General features: G+C 45.8%; 1 protein-coding gene across 17 annotated transcripts in view; it reads left to right on the forward strand.

Moving 5' to 3' along the window:
* Positions 1-18689, forward strand: part of EXTL3 (exostosin like glycosyltransferase 3) — a 160074-nt gene that overhangs the window by 106929 nt on the left and 34456 nt on the right. For 15 of the 17 annotated variants that reach the window (XR_008238513.1, XR_008238514.1, XR_008238512.1 and 12 more), the window contains one exon: positions 14953-17577. Coding sequence is in view for 14 of the 17 variants with exons in the window: in XM_052809913.1 (XP_052665873.1) it covers positions 15430-17577 (2148 nt within the window). In the remaining 3 variants the exon portion in view is untranslated. Of the gene's footprint in view, positions 1-7340; positions 7447-10828; positions 10967-14952; positions 17578-18689 lie in introns of those variants that run through there. The other 2 variants (XM_052809918.1, XM_052809916.1) reach the window with 2 other exon arrangements.

Genomic DNA, 18689 nt, shown 5'->3' on the forward strand with positions numbered 1-18689 from the left:
CATTACCTAAAATTAGCTTGCTGCTTGGGGAAAGCTGATATTAGCTCCGTATTAGGACTCTTTCCAAAGCTCTTGATGATCATTTAGTTGATGGGCTCCTGTTGAGGCTTGTGGGTACAACGTGGAAAATGGAAGACAAATAGCACCTGATACTGCTTCCTGACTAAGAAGAAAAATTGGGTGGGCTTTTTGGCACAACCCCTCCTCTTCTAGGGTGGTTTCTGCTGGTGTGTTTTTTGTTTTGCTTTGTTTTTTGTTTTTAAGGATCTCTAGTGAAGCTTTCCTAGGCCTGCCAGTGGACTGTCTTTACAATTGGACTCATTTTTGTTTTCTTCAAACTTCCTGATGATCCAGACATGCTGGGGAGCACTGGGAAGAGGAACACTTGATTCTGAAGCAGGCTTAAATTGTAAAGCACAGTCAGATCTGCTAAGCAACAGCATTGACACGTTTAAATAAATCTGCTGTTGAGTAATATAGAGTGACATATTGAGAGCAATTAAAAAAAAAAAAGAAACTCAGCACAAATTTGGGAAATGACTGAACGGAAACAGAACATAGATGTTACAGAGGACATTGGATAAAAGAGAGGGAGGGCTGCTCCACCGTAGGGCTGTACCAGAGAACCAGGATGTCCATCAGGAAGGATGAGACAATAGCAGAAGTGCAAATTTATGCTGAAATTGTCTCTTGGCGGTAGGATCCTTGTATTTCTACTTCTCTGCCAACACTGATGGTTGCAAAGACTGAAAAAATTAATGCTGTCTAGTTCTGTGAGGAGCACGTGGTGGGACATCAGGGAGCTTAGAGAAGGTAAGGTGGCAGCTTTTGTTCTGGTGGCTTTCTTACTGTTGTTCCTCTGGGTCCGTAGTGAGTTGGGTGAGAGTCCTGTTGTACCCATCACTGTAGAGGTGCTTAACACTGTAGAAGAGGGCACAGACTGAATTAGGAGGGTTTGTATTTGAAGCTGGTGAAAGCAAATCACTTGCGGAGCTCAGCTGTGGAACTCGCTGCTGCAAGAAGCTATGAAACCAAATGCTTGATGTGGTTTTCCTTTTCTTTTTTTTTCTTCTTTTTTCTTTTTTAGCAGTTCAGACTTTGTACAGATGAGAATGTACATGATTGATTGCTTCAAAAAAGTATTTTGGTGGACAGCTTCTGTTCTTAAAGGGCTCATGCAACTCCTATTTGCTAGTGGTTAGGGGAAAATTGTTCCGAATAAGCTGTTCTGTGTCTATGATTTATGAGTATTTTGCACCAAAGCAGCTGGAAATGAGCACTCAGGAATGAGGGATTGAAGTGGATGGATCATTGGTTTGATCTAATATAGCCATCCTCGTGGTTTTTTATTATTTTTATTGGATTCTATACAGTGGTCAAATTGAGTTGTGAATTTTGTGGCTATCTTAATGACTTGGTTCCAAGCCAATGCGTTCATGTCTGTCTGCATGGCACGTTTGCAGTGGAGTTGGTGGCTGTGTCGCTGAGCCCTTCAAAGCGTGTGTTCACCGGCAGCTTTCCCAGGCTCTGGGAACGACTCCCCTTTTCTTGGCTGGGCATCAGGTGTTTACTCTGGACATGAGCAGCTTTTGTCCAGTGGATGGCAATAGTTAACTCACGCGCTAGCCAACCTATTATGCTGTTAAGCATAAAAGGGAGATAGCTGTGCTGTCCCTTGCAATATTTTTGTGCGATCTAAGCCATTTATGGCTCAAGCCACTGACATGAGAGTGAAGGAGATGGCACAGCATGAGAGATGCTAGGCCTTACTCTTCTGTCCACAATAACTGATGCAAATGGCCACAAAAGACATTTGTGGCTCCCTTGTCCATTAGGACCTCTTGGCATCTATTCTGCAAATGGTCCCTGAACTTGGTGTGAGTTGGAAATAGTCTGATCTTTGGGATGATGGCTGGGAGACAGCAGCTTGTGTTGGAAGCGATTGCTTTATCCACATGAGTGTTGTGCTGGCAGTGTGTCCTACTGCCCGTTTCTGAGTTGCTCCAAGGACATTTGGCCCTACTTACCCAGCAAAAATAGCTGTCGTGTGTTGGGGATTTCTGCCTGGAGTATTTTTAAGGCTGGTATGTCCTTGCCAAACTAGCCTCAGCCTTCCCAAATGTACCTCCTTTTCTAACATTTGGATTCTCTTCACCTTCTGTTGTGAACTGGCAGGTGGGACTGCGCATGGTGAGGATTACTTGGGCAATCTCCAAAGTCCAGAGCATATCCGCAATATCTGTGGCACACAGTTTCTCTGGGAACTTTTCCTGTGGGCCATTAAAGCACGTTAGCGATGTTAACTGTTTGAAGCCCTGTCAGCTATGAATAAGATCCGACCTGCACATCCTGCTGCCAGTCCAGGGAAGCTGTTAAGCCATCAACTTTGTAAAACCTTGGCTGGTTTAAGCTGCTCAGTGCTAGCACCAGTCTCACCACTCATTGCAGTGGATGAATAGCTAAAGCATTTAGACATTATATGATTACATCAGACAGATTGTCTCAAAGCCACAAGGTATTTAGCTGGCTTGCGTGTTCAATACCAGTTAATAAGGACTTCTTTAAAAAGACACTATTGCTTAGCATTAGACGCTCTTTAATGTTGTCAGAGTGTTCTAATAAAATGGGACTTTGGCATCTGGTCTTATCTGTTAGTCTTCCAATAACAGTTGAACCCATCAGCTGTTTTCACTCAAATTAGAGGGATAGAGCTCACCAAAGCATTGACTCCCTATAAGTGTCTTGAAAATAGGAAACCAAGGCTCTTTATGGGGTACTGGAGAACCCCATAGAAGATTGAAGGCATCAAACAGTAAGAATTCAGGCCTCATTTGTGCTGGTGTTCCCAGAAGTACTTGTTGGGGCTACATTGAAACAACAATTATATTTTTTTCTAAGTACAGTGCTGAGCATTGCAGGGGCCGTTACAAGTGCCTGACTAAACTAATAATCATTCCAGCTCTTTCTCTAGCTAGCTAACAGGACACCATTAGGTTTGGGAGAGCAGTTGGGAAGTGCCTTTGGACCAGGCTGTATGCTTGACAGGTTTTTGGTTTCAAGGACAGAGGATTTAAAAAAACAAAAACAAACAAAAAAAAGCCCCACAACTCACACAAGGAGTCATGCTTTGGTGCCTTGGCCTGGAAGGCAGCGTCGAAGCTAAAAGATCTATTAGTGGGTTTCAATTTACTCAGGCTGAATCCTTCCCTGAGGATTGCTCATGTTCTGTGGAATTACAGGGTTTGGCGTGATAATGTTTTTCTCCTTTATTTCTCCCTTTTGCACTTTCTTGGTGCGAGCAGGCAAAGCAGCAGCAAAGCTCTCGGAGAGGCTGGAGAGGTGTGAGAGCGCTCAAGGGCTTGTGTGGGAGTGCGGCTCTGTTAGACCAGGAGATGTGCAGGCACGGAGATCAGCGATGCTCGCAGGCTTTGGAAATAATAAATGTCAATAGAGGAAACCTGTGCTGGGTGTCTGCCCTCAAACCGCTGGTCATTACCTGACTTGCTGCGAAGGAGGAGGATGGAGGTGGGTCACAAGGAAGCATGAAAAAGGACATGGATGAGCTAAACTGATGGGCTGACAGTGCTCATCTGTGGAAGGTGCAGAAGACACAGTGAGGCAGTGGGGTTGTGGGAGAGGCAGGACAGGAGACACCCAAATGGGGTAAAGTAGGATTCTGGCAGCGGAGGAAGGGTGGTGAGAGAGGGGCAAAGAAAATGATCTCGGCAGCTGCATTTTGTGTGGCTACTCCTGTATCCTGCAGCTGTTCATTAGAAATTCTGTTTATGCCACAGGGAGTTTTGGAGTCTCTGAAGCTGACACAGTTTTAATAGACAAAGACATTTTGAGTGCAGCACATCTGCTCCAGGATGCTAAGGAACAGGCTCCATGTGGCAGTGCCATTGGTTGAAGCATTTCATTGTGCTTTTTTTATTTTAAGACCTCTTCTCTTTTATCCTAAAAAGTAATTTTTGAGGTCAAAAGAAGTGCTGTGTTTGCTCCTTAAGTTTGCAGTCCTTAAACAGTCCTGCCGTACTCTTCCTAATATCCCTGACTTCACAGCCCTGAGAGTTGGCAGAATCACCTTTTACTTTGAAGGATCCTAAAGCATTTCATAAAAGCGGCCATCGCGGAGGTGTGAAGCAGCGGTTTGGTAAGGAATACACTGCGTAACACATGAGAGTGCAAAAAAATGTCAGTGTGAGTATGGGATCCCACTTGTGCTTCCCGGAGTATGGCGGGTTGCTGCTGCCTCCTGAGCCCCAGGTATGAGCTGGGAACTGGAAGAGTCCAAATAAAATTAAATAACACGTAAATTATGTATATGACAAGAATTTCGTAAAACTAGGGAGTTTTGCTATTAACAGTTTTGGTGGGGTTTTCTCCTGTTAAGTTTCAGATACTAAGAAGTGCTAAAAGGGAGCCAGTTGGTTTGGGCTGCATCTCATCCGAGCTGCAGCAGTGAAGCTGTGTGGGAGGGAGCAGCCCCACTGGGACCCTCAGCGCAGGCACAAGCTTGGGGCTGGAGGGATGCTGCTCCAGAGCAGAGGTCTCCTTTGGTTGCCTGATGGCTAATATAATGCTGCATTATTAAAAATTTGGTGAGTGGGTATATTTAATTGATCAATTTCTTTCTAGGCAGACTCAATCTAACCCTTAGCTTAACTTTTATAACCTGTGGCTTTCCAAAACCCATCTAATCTTGCTCAGTGATTGAATCTACCTTGTGCAGGTGAAAAGTTAATTCCTTCCTTCACCTCCAGCTTTGGCCAAGTTCCTTTGATCCCTGTTTCCCTCACCTCTCTCTTAGACCTTCATTAAACAGAACAGTGTAGCTTTGCCCTTCCTAACTGGTCTGTTATTACTACATCTGTCCCCCAGTGTTTTCTGCATGGTTTTCTACCTACCCGTTATGATAGGAGCAGTCTCTCTGCTGGACACACATGCTGAGTGGAGTTTGCTGTCTCCCATCCTGCCTCTTCCAGGGACTGGGTGTTGTTAGTCGTCTCCAGCCACGCAGCTTGAAACTAGGTTTGTCGTTTATGTTTCTTTATGATATCTTGCAAGCAAAGCACTGGGCATCAGTGACAAAACAGCACACAGCATGTGTCAAATTATCCAGCATTTCAAATCCAAGCAGCAACTTTGCTTTGTAGAAATTTAATTATCATGCATTCTGCTAGTGCTTATCTTCTATCATACACTCTTCTGCTGGTTAATAACTTCGTTAAGCACACCCACAAGCTTCAGGCACCGTGTTTCATTCTCTCTGTGTATTTCGAAGTGCTGTATTTGGCTGCTTCCACATCTGCACATCCTAACTTGTATAGTGCAGGTGTCCTGCACGGATGCATTAGCTGGACTGCAAACATCTGGTTTGTTAGGCCAGCTTAAGTCACCTGGTCAGGTTCCTCTTTGCTTTGCATGACTACAGTAATTAGCTTTTATTTCTTTATTTCAGCTGTCATAACATTGCTTTAGCTGGCAGAGATCTTACCTGAAAGGTCTGTACCAGTGGTGCCTCTTGGTTTCAGGTGGGGGTGTTATCTGGCACAGTGCTGATGCCAGCAGCATTTTTACAGCAAGGATGCTACATGCTGTATCGATCTCTGCCAGCATGTGGGTACCTTGCACAAGAGGGTGATCTGTAGATACACTTCATTGTGCTCTCTGCGTGTTTTAAGGATAGGCTATGCTCTGAGAAGCTCACAGGTTAAACAGGTGGGGAGAAGAACGGCCAGGCATGCATGTTCACCGTGACTCAGTTCACCACTAAGGTGGGCCTTTAGAAAAAGCTTGCTAAGGCACAGTGCTGGGTTGATGAGTGAAAGATGCTCCTGGGGGGTCCAAAAAAGAAACAGGAGGAAAACACTGTGTGATACAATCCAGAAGGACCAGTAAAGCTGGGGGCATTTGTGTGGTGGGGGAGGACAATCATCAACTTTTCTCAGAAGGCTAGAAAAAGGGCAGAATATCCTTAGATTTATTTTTTTCCCCATGGCTGACCTTAAGCTTAACCATCCTTCTGCACTAAGACAGGGTGAGAACAGCCTGCTCTCCAGCCCATCCTGGTCTGGGCTTGATTTTTGTTGGAGGTGTAATTTCTCCAGAAGCAGTTATTATGATTCAGTCTCTCTGTGCAGAGTGAGTTTCCACTCTTGTATGTGGCCAGATCTACATAAGCATATGCATTCCAAAGCCTACCCATGCACAAGTGCTACCAGCCACTGGTATAACAACAGTGGTAGTGGGGCTAGGATGCTGTTACAGTTAAAGAGGGACAGCTTTTACACAAGCCCAGCAGAGGTGGTGGCATGATGGGATGTGGCATGGTGACATCTTTCTCCTAAAACTTACGCAGATGGTGAAGATGCATATTAGTTAAGCCACTGGGTTCCTGCTGTGTTGCATGCCTCTGAGTGCAGCAGAAAGGCATTTAATGTTCCTCACTTAATTGGAACTGTGTGACTCAGGTGTCTGGTAATGAGAGAGGGGTTTTTACCCATAGGACCCCATTTGAAGCTAGTCCAAATTAATAGCGTCCTGGCAATAGTTATGTTTGTGTATCTGAATTTTTAGCTTGCTTTGTAATGAACTGTGTTGGATAAGAATCCACCTGCTATATAAATACGGGTGATTATGGCATGTCAGGTAATTTAGTTACTTGGCATGATCGATCAGGCTGTCTGAAACAGAGCGGCCTCCACTTACATGGTGATGAAGCGTTCTCCAAAAAGTGCAGAAGGCCGCCAGCTTGCTAATGAGACTGCGTGCGGCTGCCCGCCCCGCACATCAAAGGCTTTTCTGAGAGGAGGGGAAAAGCTGGTGTTAGATGCACAGCAGCACAGATACAAATGGGAAGACAGGGAGCGGGTGAAAGAGCTATTACAGGAAGGGCCGGTACATTTGGAGTTGGTTAGCCTGGTTAATTTGGCCGTGTAGCACTGACGAATTTAATGTCACTGCACTTTGCGGGGATGTAGCAGCTGGGGTTCCCTGGTTTCTGTAGGCTTTCCGTGGATGTAAACTTCCCGGCATGCCTGGGTTGCAAGGACTTACTGCTGACCTGCCCCCTTGCCTGGTGAAGTCCACGAGAAGCCACCTGTATGATTTCATGCTTGTTAGAGGCCCCTCGATGGAGATGCTCCGTCTCCAGAACTGGCTTATTCGCTGCGTGCAGGAAATGGGCACGCTTTCCAGAAAACCCACAGAGACAGGTTATTTTCCATAGTGACCCACCCTGCTAAGTGAGATGCTGTTAAAAGTTGTGTGCGTTTCTGTGCTGTTCGGGTAATATTTCCTTTTTCTTATAACATATCCAGGACAAAGAAAATTTTAAATTTGTGCTTAGTTATGACCTGAAGCACCTATCAGAGAGCAGGAGCCTGAATTCTGCCACGTGGTCATTTGCTGCTGAGGAAGTGGTGATGATGGTGTTTTAGGGAGGTGAGAGAGGTTTGTATTTTTGCCTTGGGGAAAATAATGTGCCTGAGCTATCTAGGGCTCAAAACCAGAAAGAATACCAAGGACTTGAGCTGTTTCACAAAGTCAGCATTTGGAAAGCCAGCCCTCTCCTCCGTCTGGAGTTGACCTTTTTGTGCTTCTCTCGTATGACGCAAAGCACCTGGCTCTTGACTGTGGTTTTACCTCAGACAGTTCTTGTTCATTAATTGCTTCAAGGTAAAAGCAAAAAGAGCTTTCTCCTCCTCCCACACCTAATTTATCCCTTTTAGCAGTGAACAAAAGATCAGCCATGCACCTACTCCTCCAGTAGCTTGTGCCACTGCACATGATGGGGCAAAGTACCTGCTTCCTTGGCTTGCTTCCCGCGTCCCAAAAAATCTTCAGTACTCTGTAAATGGGAATGTGGTGAGCAGTACAACATCAGCCGCTGTGTGGTTGTACAGATTTACTGGCTTTCTTGTAAAGCTCTGCCCTGCGGTCCCTTGCTCTGAGATTTGGAGGGGGTGAACTTTTTGCACCCAGGGTGCTCTGCCATTCAGTACTGCAGAACATGAAAGGATTTGCTCATAAGCTGGATATTTCTTTGTGCGGAAAAGTGCTTGTGTGCAGCCTGGAAGAATAAATAAAACAATATGGCTGGTTTATTACCAGAAAACAACACTAAATAATAAATTTAAGAACTAAAAGCTCTATATGTAAAGTATATTTTGCAGTGCATTATGCAAAAAGCAAGAAGGCACCAGAGAAGGAAACTGCTGGAAAAAGGTAGGCTGGGAAGACGGATGATCTTGTGGACAGGACAATTAGATGTGGAGTGAGTCCCAAGCTGGTGCAGCTTCTAGGGTGACCTTGGGCAAGTTGTTTCTCCATATCTCCATTACCTGCTCTCTGAAAACTGGATGCGGTTTTACTGTCTCAAGGATTTCATCAGAATAACTGAATGTTCATGAACCACTTGGTTAACCTCAGCTGAGCAGCATGACAGACCTTCAGTGGCTGCCTTTTGCAGAGGGCAAGGCAGGCAGATACCTAGAAGCACTTGGGGGCGAGATTTCTGTAACTTCTGCTTGCCACAATACTGAGCATGTCCTGGAGCATGCTCTTGTCCCTGTGCCCCAGATGGGGAACAAAAAGGTATAAGCCACACTGTCAGTTCTTCACTTCTCTGCCTTGAAGGAGCTGTAAAGAGGGAGAATGAGGCATGGAGGTTGCGTGATTTCCCCTGGGTGCTGGAGAGAGGCAGTGTTAGAGGGGAGGCAGACCCAGGACATCTTGACTCCAGGTTTCTGCTTACATTTCTGAATTATTGCCACCCGAGAGCTCAGACACAGAATCATACAATCATTTAGGTTGGAAGGGACCTCTGGAGGTCTCTGAACTTGGGCACTGTCCAGCTGAGTCTTGAATATCTTTTGGCCTCCTATCACAAGGGCCAACTTTGGCTAAGCAGGTAGTGGCCAGAGCTGCAGTTTGATGGCACTCCCCACCTCCATGTGCTTTTTCATTCTGCCAGTGTGGGAGCCCTGGAAGGTCTGGTTGCTGCCATCGCAGATGGGTTTGGTGTTGCAGGTAGTCAGCAGGAGGAACCCCCACTCCCAACCCTTCCAGTCGTCTCCTTCCTGCTCCCAGCCCAGATGTCCAGTGCACTTCTCCCAGTTCTCCCTCCCTTCTTTTCCTTTTCCTTTTTGTGATGATGAGGCAACTCAACTTTCATCCTTGGGGGAGCAGCACTCCATTTTACCTCCACACCTGGGATGGTTAGCTCTACAATCTCTTCTGGGTATTGATTTCCCTGTTTACCTGTCATAAGCTCTCAAAAGCACCAGCAGAAGTACAAACAGATGTGCATCTTGGGGTCTTGCCTGTTGGGTTTATCAGCTGATGATGTTTCTTCTGGGTTTTCTTGCCATGAAACTTCAGAAGGGTGGGTTGCTTCTGAGAAAGGTCTGATCCTGAACTTCCCTGCTGGGGCTCTGCAACCAACAGCAGAGTTCATCCTTCTGGCAGCTGCAGCAGACTTAGCTATCTATTTCATGCCCAGAGAGCCTGCAGGTCCTGGCACTGAGCATCTCCAGGGCGGGAGCATGGGTTGAGGGCTGGTGCCCTGGGGTGTTGCATGCTGGAGTGCCCTTGATGAGAGATGTGGTTGCAGGAGTGAGCGCCCTTCGCCCCCAAGAACATGGGGTGGAAAGCAACTCTCAAAGGATTTGTCCTCAAGTGCTACTTCTAAACCACCCCAAATACTTCTCTGCTCCCTCTCTGCTCTCACAGTTAAGGTTGGTAGAGGGTCTGCAGAGGAAAAAAAGTCAGAAAAGCTCTTGTAAAGGTCCTGCATTTTCTGTTTGGTTGCATTTCTTCTCCCTAGCTCTATTCCCCATCCAGATGAGCTGTTGGGGCAATTCGGACATGCACTGGGTCTTTTCCTTCTCTCTCCGCCCCCCGAGGATTTCTGACTTGCAGGATATGCATTTGGGAACACTGTGAGATGAAATGATGCTGTACCAGGAGCACTGGTCCTATGCTGTCAGGGCAGGAGGATGCCTGGCTGGAGAGAAGGTAGCAAGCACGGTGCAAAGCTCGTGTCCATATTGTTTGCAACCTGTTTCCAACAGAGCACACAAGCAGCACAGGGAAAGAGTAGAAGAACAGGGCGAACGTACATGATACTTCCCCTAATATGAGTCAGCCACTGCCTTCTTCAGTATGTGTGGTTTTCTGACTTTGCTGGAGCGAGCACATGAAGGAGCTTTCTTGGAGTGTTTCTCCAGGACTGCTTTACCTGACGCATGCCCAGCTGCACATGGGGAGCATGGCTGGAAGCAGGTTTGACTTTGCATGGAGCTGCAAATGTGGTGAATGTTCCTTGGTTGAGATAGAAGCTTCCTAAAGCCAGGGATGCAGTTTATGCCCTGAATTTAGATTACAAGACCTTTACCGGTTGTGCGTGTAGCAGCATTGATCTTAGCCTAGGAGAATTTCTCTGTACCTGTGAGCTCTCAAGATGGTACAAATCCCTCGTGATGATCCCTGAGGCTGTAGCATGTGAAGCATTTCAGAGTGAATTTTCCATCTGCTCTCAAACGTACCTTAAAGCACACACCTAATAGATTTATTCTCCTTGTTCAACTGCTGCTGTTCCCAAAGTGATCGGAGATTTGGGGTGTAATCCTTTCCTTTGAGTGCATTAGGAAGTAGAAAGTTATCATTGCTGAAGGGCTGTTTTGTGTTCGTTTCTTTTCCGTTTCACCAGAAACCCTGTTCTAAAGGGAGGGAATGTGCTGTATTTTCTTTGTTTAGCAGAATTTTCTGCTTCTCCTTTTAAAAAAAAGTGTTGTGGGTTTTTTTTTTTTTTTATCTTTGATTTCATTTTTAGTGCTAGTGAAAAAGAGACTTGGCAATAGAAACTGTCTATTCAAGACTGGACAGATAAAGCACAGGAGCCACTAACACGCACTCCCTGACATCCTTTGCCATTCATCGGGACGGAACCAGTGTGACAGAGGTGGGTACGGCGCTTTGTTCTCCACAGAGAGGGCCAGCACAGCAGAAAGTTTGTGGAGGGAACATAGAAGTGATAACGCTGCAGACCCCTCAATTGATGAGGAAAGAGTGTAAGGACAAGTATGGGGGCATACAGGCAGTTTGGGAGCTGTAATTTAGTGGATGCAGGATCCCTGTGGATTTTCCTCCTAGAAAGTTCAGTGCAGTCTGTGTTACCATATTGTGCCTAATGATTATTTATTGCTGTGCTAAGCTCTGGAGGACCGTAAGTTTAAAATTTCCGGGCTCTGTTCACAAATATGCTGAGAAAGGAACAATATTTCCCTAATTTTATAGGGGAGATGGACAAAAGGAAGTGTAAGCAGCGAGGAATAGGTGTGCTCAGGTGTTTGCAAAAGGACCTTGGTGACTGAACATTTGCGGAGTAATGACTGCATGAGCATCCACAGATCAGACCAGCCTGGCTCTTTCTACTAGAAATGCAAAATGAGGGAGAACCTCAGGTATTCCCATAACTTCACTGGCATGGGGAGTGCCTACTGTGGAGTCGAGGAAAGCTGGGAACACAGCCTGAGATTTGAACCAAGATGTGACAACGTGCTCAAACAGCAGTTTAGTCTCGCAGCCCTGTGCTGTGGGAGAAGGAACTGCAGCATGCAAACCTGTCATGCTGGAGAAGTCGGTCGGATTGGCATTTGGGAAGAGGCTCTGGTAATTAGTGAGCTTCTGATTTCCTGAGAGCTCTTCCTGCCTCTTTTTGTGTGTGTGTGTGTGTGTGTGTGTGTAATTAGGTCTATCAGGCAGCAACATTGTGTTATAATGTCAACAGGAGTTTCTCAGTGTGGGGCTCGATCAGTTTAAAGAACTTAATAGTAATAGGGAGCGAGAGGAATGAGTTGGCTGGAGAGCGCAGCAACTAACCTGTTTCTCCTACTCCCAAACTTCTTTTTGGGAGCTATGGAAATCAGCAGCCTTTTCCCCCAGGGCTGCTTATTGCTCTTAAATACAACACTGAAGTCTTTCTTGGTAAAACCACAGATTGGGTTTTTACTTTGCTTTTTGGTTTGGTTTTTTTTTTTTTTTGAAGTCCTAATAACAATGTGTTACAACCTCAGACTCTATCGAGTTGATGAGGAATAAAGTCTTAGTAATGAAGAAGAGTCTGAGAGTGTGGCTAAAGTGCTTGCTTTATCGCAAGCACATATTTCATACTGACAGTCAATACTTTTAACTGATCCCAAGCCACGTGTGTTGCATTTTAAATCCCTCCACAGCCTGCTCTGGTCTTTCCCGTGTGGTCTTTTCCAAACTAGCAGCAGAGTCAGTTTATCAGCTTCAGGTTTCTGAGCGTATGGATTTTTCTAATTCACAGCCCTGTTCCCTGAACCCACAGTTCCCTGTTTTTAAGTCAGGAGGATAAAGTTTATTCTGTGTCAACTGTGTGGAAGGACCAGAGGAGCCCCTGGAAGGATTAGGTGGCAGAACAGCTGCAGAGGATCATGTGTGGGGCAATGGATTTAGCTTTTCAAGGACCCCAGTTGCCATTTTAGGGAGTCCAGTTTGCCATTTCATTACTGTTTAGGGCTCATAAATGGGTAAAGCAACTACAAAGGAACAAGATTCAGATGCAGTTTCAGCTGATAAGTTTTGGGACTGCCTTTACTGCCTGTGGGGCTGCAGTTTTCTTTGGCCAGTCTGAAGCAACATGTCCATGTGCTTCCTCATTCTTTCTCGGCCACATTTATGATCCCTTGTTTCTGTGTTGTCTCAACACCTTGAAGGGTTTGACCACACTTACCCCATGGCATCCCCAAACAAAAAAACCAGCAGAGCTTGTTTTCCCATGTGTGCCTTGAAGTTAAGCTGGTTTTTAGATTCGCTGGTGTTCAAGTGAGCGTGTGCTTTGGCTTTTCCCTCGGGAAAAGGATTAATAAGGCAGCTCTCATCTCCTGGCCAGCTGTTTGCAGAAAACTAGTAGCAATTCTAAGATTTTTGCAGTCCCTATGAGACCAGGTTCAAACAGCAGGGACTGACTGACCGGTGCATGCACATGGACAGTGACAGCAGGAGCTTTATTTCTTGGGGAGACCTTAAAAAAGGAGGAAAACCAGTTGAAAAATAGACTTTGAAAGCTTTTTTATTACTATTTTTGCCTTCAGTTGCCTGGTTTCTACACTGGTGCATGTTAAAACACTTCTGTGTGTAGCAGTAGTCCCAGAGGCACGATACAAGTGTGCTGCTATTGCCAGGGCTCCCTGTGCCTGACTGACAGTGCCGTGCAGAAGCACTGGGGATTTACATTCATCACCAGGCTCTCTCCCAGCCCAGGCAAATGCAAGTTGGTGTACAGAGAATAGTAGTAAAATGTCCTGCCAGCAGAGCTGAAGCCTCCCCCATCTGCCCGCAGCGACTGTACTGCCAAGATCCAAGAAAGCTGATTTAGTCTTTTGCTGACTTTTTAGCCCTTTTATCCTCCCGGCTTTCTGAGATTTACACCAGTGCTGTTTGCCAGACAACGTTATGAATTTAAAATCTGCCTTAATTTTAAGTGTCCATACTCCTGTGCAACTCAGTTGCAGGTCAGGCTGGGGGGAATTCCCATTTAATTGTGGGGCATTAAGCTACCGACAACAAATGGCCTTGTAACGAAATAGGCCTAGGAATTGTCCTTTATCACTCTGCTTGTTTCCCCTTTCATTATGATTTTTCCTGGTTAAAATCAAATCTTCTGTTTATTTTTTTTCTGACACGCGCTTGTGTGCTACACTGAAAAGTATTCCTGACTTCGCTGTGCTCCTTTAAGGTGAATTTCTGTTTTGCTTTGGCCCATTTCCAGGTCTCTGTTTCGGCTGAGATTTGCTTCCTCACCTTCTTTCTGCTAATTCTTGATGAGTAGATGAGAGGAGTATTAAATAGATTTAGTGAAAAATGACCGTCACCAGTGTAGATGACTTTCCTCTAATTAAAAATTGAAGCAGAAATGAATAAGCTTCTCTTGAGGCTGTGCAAGAGTTGACGCTAAGCGCAGCACTATATTCATCAGTGATGTGGGAAGTCCAGTATATGAAAGAATATCCCAGAAACTGAGGTACCTCACTGGTTGCTAATAGAAGGGAAGGGAGAGTTTCTAGTGGTAGTATATTCATGTGGCCTAGATTTAAATCTGTTGGCATAGACCAAAGACTCAGAGCTGAATTTGCTGTGTCCTTGATTTTTATGCCCATGCTAGGTAGGCATTCAGTGCCATATCAGAGTTCTCCAAGCAAAAAGGCTTATCTAAGCAAGCTGATGCCGTTTCGGTGGTGTGGGACCCAACGGATCCTAATTTCGGCATCTTTGCTTTGATGTACAGTGTGGACTTTTCCAGTTTTGACCAGAAATTCTCTCTCATATGCCAGCCAGTGGAGGTAATCAGAGTCAACAGGAGTATGTTCCCTTTAAACTTTCTCTTGTAGTGAATCAAAATTTTCCAGCAGGAAATGAAAGCAGAACACTTCGTCTAAAAATTCCTCATCAGCTCTAGTCACTAGACCAGAACAATAGTGATTACACTCAGTTATGCAGTACAAATTCACAACACGCCAGTAAAAGGTGGGTAGAGAGAGCGGGTGTACATTAATATCTCCGTTTTGTACATGAGGAGACAGGGGCTTGCAGATGTTAAGCAGCTTCTGCAAAGTTACACAGCAAGACGGTGGCAGAGGCAGAAATAGGAAACCAGATCCAAGGGCTGTGATTTTTCTGGTCTGGCCGCTGAAGCATGCAACCCTAATGAGAAGCAGAGTGGCCGGAGAAAGCCATGTGTCCGCATCTAATGAATCCCATCACTTTCTCAGCTTTACTGGTATTAACCCCGGAGGTGTTAAGACATGTACGAAGGTTGCTCTTTTGCAGAGAGGACGGTTGCTTTTAAAAACTAGCAATGTCTTAGGTCACTAAGGGGTCGTTTTGTTTGCATTGTCTGAATATATGATTGTTCTCTTGTAGGAATGGCAGAGCATCAGCTGTGCAGCAGGGATGAGAAAGACTGACATTTGTACGAGTCTCTCCTGGCTCCTTCTCCACAATGGATGGTGCCTCTACATATTCATTGGATGGTAATGCAGGATGTCGAGAGCAGCGGTAGAGTTTGGCTTGATCCCACTGTGTTTTTCTTCTGCCGGTTGAGACTTTGAATCACCATGACAACGCTGTGACACTTCCAGCAAAGGTTGCCTGCAGACCAAGGGTGGGCTGGGGGTGGGTGAGAAGGTCAATGATTGAGTCTAACGGGATCAAAAGTTGCGCCTGCAGCAAAACGACTGTAGAAAAGCCGTCAGCACGACAAGAAGATGAAATTCCCCTTCTATTGGCTTCTCGTTAAGCAGGCACAATAACATTTTTTTTCGAGAGACTCGCGATAAAAACTCTTTTGGTTATGGCTACTGATCCAACGTGATTGGGCGCGCAGCAACTTTTGAACTCATGACTGGATATACGATGTTGCGGAATGGGGGAGTGGGGAACGGAGGCCAGCCGTGGGTGTTGAGATGGTCCAGTCGGATCCGGCTCACCTGGCTTAGTTTCACCCTCTTCATTATCCTCGTCTTCTTTCCCCTCATTGCCCACTACTACCTAACCACCATCGATGATGCGGATGATGCTGGCAAGCGCATCTTTGGCCCTCGGACTGGCAATGAGCTGTGCGAGGTAAAGCATGTGCAAGACCTGTGCCGCATCCGCGAGTCAGTCAGCGAGGAGCTGCTCCAGCTGGAGGCCAAGCGGCAGGAGCTCAACAGTGAGATCGCCAAGCTCAACTTGAAGATTGAGGCCTGCAAAAAGAGCATTGAAAATGCCAAGCAGGACCTGCTGCAGTTGAAGAATGTCATCAGCCAGACCGAGCATTCCTACAAAGAGCTGATGGCTCAGAACCAGCCCAAGCTCTCCTTGCCCATCCGGCTGCTGCCAGACAAAGACGATGCAACCTTCCCCCTGCCAAAATCCAACCGGAACTGCAGGCTACACAACTGCTTTGACTACTCACGCTGCCCATTGACATCTGGCTTTCCAGTCTATGTCTACAACAGTGATGATTACCCTTTTGGTAGTTCCTTAGACCCTTTAATTAAACAAGCCTTTGAGGCGACTGTCAGAACTAATGTTTATGTTACTGAAAATGCAAATATTGCTTGTGTATATATAATTTTAGTGGGGGAAATGCAAGAGCCCGTAATGCCAAAACCTACTGAACTAGAGCAACAGTTGCACTCTTTGCCATATTGGAGGACTGATGGACATAACCATCTCATCATCAATTTATCAAGGAAATCGGAAACTCAGAACTTCATTTACAACATCAGCACAGGGCGCGCCATGATTGCCCAGTCCACCTTTTATGATGTGCAGTATCGACCGGGGTTTGATATTGTGGTATCGCCTCTGGTCCACGCTATGTCGGAACCCAATTTCCTAGAAATCCCGCCCCAGGTGCCAGTCAAGCGTAAATATCTGTTTAGTTTCCAGGGGGAGAAGATCGAGTCTCTCAGATCTAGCTTGCAAGAGGTTCGCTCTTTTGAAGAGGAAATAGAAGGCAATGCCCCAGCTGACTATGACGATCGGATCATTACCACCTTGAAGGCTGTTCAGGACAGCAAGTTGGACTTTGTTTTGGTGGAGTTCACATGTAAGAACCAGCCTAAGGCGAGTCTGCCCACTGAGTGGGCTCTGTGTGGAGAAAGGGATGACAGACTAGAGCTACTGAAGCTATCTACTTTTGCACTGATAATCACCCCAGGGGACACCCATTTAGTGATCTCCGCTGGGTGTGCCATGAGACTGTTTGAGGCTCTGGAAGTTGGAGCCATCCCAGTGGTTCTCGGAGAGCAAGTTCAGCTACCCTATAATGATGTGATCCGGTGGAACGAGGCAGCCTTAATTATACCAAAGCCACGTATCACAGAAGTGCACTTTCTTCTGAGAAGCATTTCTGACAACGATCTCCTTGCCATGAGGAGGCAGGGCCGCTTCTTGTGGGAGACCTACTTCTCCACCTCTGACAACGTGTTCAGCACAGTCTTAGCTATCATAAGGACTCGAATCCAAATCCCAGCTGCTCCTATCCGAGAAGAAACCGCTGTGGAGATTCCCCACCGGTCTGGCAAAGCTGCTGGTACAGACCCCAATATGGCAGACAACGGTGATCTGGACTTGGGGCCTGTGGAAACGGAACCACCCTATGCATCTCCCAAATATCTCCGCAATTTTACCCTCACTGCAATGGACATCTACAGAAATTGGAATTCTGCTCCGGGGCCTTTCCACCTCTTCCCCTACACTCCCTTTGACCCTGTTTTACCATCAGAAGCAAAATTTTTGGGGTCTGGGACTGGATTTCGACCAATTGGTGGAGGAGCAGGTGGTTCTGGGAAGGAGTTCCAAGCTGCTTTGGGTGGCAACGTCCCCCGGGAGCAGTTCACAGTAGTGATGTTGACTTACGAGCGGGAGGAAGTGTTGATGAACTCCCTGGAAAGGCTCAATGGTCTCCCATACTTAAATAAAGTTGTGGTAGTGTGGAACTCTCCCAAGCTTCCCTCTGAGGATCTCTTGTGGCCAGACATTGGCGTCCCAATCATGGTAAGAAAGTTGTAGCTACTATGGTCTTGCTTCCTGGTGGGGTTTGTACATTGAAGTTGGCTGTAGCTCTTCTGTAGTATGTCAGCTTGGCTTAAGTCATCTAGGACAGCATTCATCTCAAGTGGTTGTAGATGTCTGTACCTGATCTGGACACTTTATCCACAGAGAAAACCGGGGAGATTACAGGTATGACTCATCTGACCCATTTTAAGTGTTTCCATGAGAATGCCATGGCTCCTGCTCTAGAGATGCCTGTTTCTCTCCATCGGCTTTGAAGGGAAGCCGATGTTCAGAGGTGGATGGCTGTGCTCTGTGGATGTGTGAATTTAGGTGAGATAAATTGCTGTTGTGAGAGAATTTGTCTGGTGGCCTTCGGGTTGTGAAGTACAGAAGCTGTTACGTAGGAGAGCCCAAATTGTAAAAATACGGGATCTTTAGAGGTGCCAGGTGTTTAGCACTCGTGAAACTGTCATTGCTTGTATGGAGCCTAGTATGAATCTCAGGGCTTAAAGCCAGAGATTCTTGCTTATCAAAAATCTTTGTTTAGGCTCTGTAAGTGTCACACTGTGAAGACGGTTGGCACTTCATAAATACCTAAGTAGTGACTGTTTCTGCACTTTACCAGATAAATCTTTAATAAAAACAAAAGAGGGACCCACTGAAGCTGTGCAAAGTCATTTATCACTTTATATTACAAGGGATGGCAGAGAAGGAAATATAAGCCAAGGCCAACATGACCATAGGAGCTTCCATGCTCCAAAGGTTGTAACTGAGTTTTACTTAGGTTTAGGTTGATTATTTTTTTTTTTCCCAGCCAAACTGAAGAAGCGACACCTTCAAAGACCAACATTCATTTTCATGCCCAGCTACTCACTTGCATATTGGCAGTGTTGCTTGTGAGGAGTTAATTCTCCCTATATTATTACTTAGGTATGTATGTATTTATTTTAGGACTTCTCTGTCGTCCTGGTATAACTTTCTGCACCAGCCATTGTTAACAATTGATATTAAATATAAATCTCTATGTGCTCTCATAAAGAAAGCATGGGCATAGAGACACTAACAAGAAGCAACACTGTGTTGTCTGAATCCGGTTGTGTTTAGAGGACAAA

Source organism: Harpia harpyja, chromosome 15 (genome assembly GCF_026419915.1).
Source record: "Harpia harpyja isolate bHarHar1 chromosome 15, bHarHar1 primary haplotype, whole genome shotgun sequence".
In the NCBI taxonomy this organism is placed as follows: Eukaryota; Metazoa; Chordata; class Aves; order Accipitriformes; family Accipitridae; genus Harpia; species Harpia harpyja.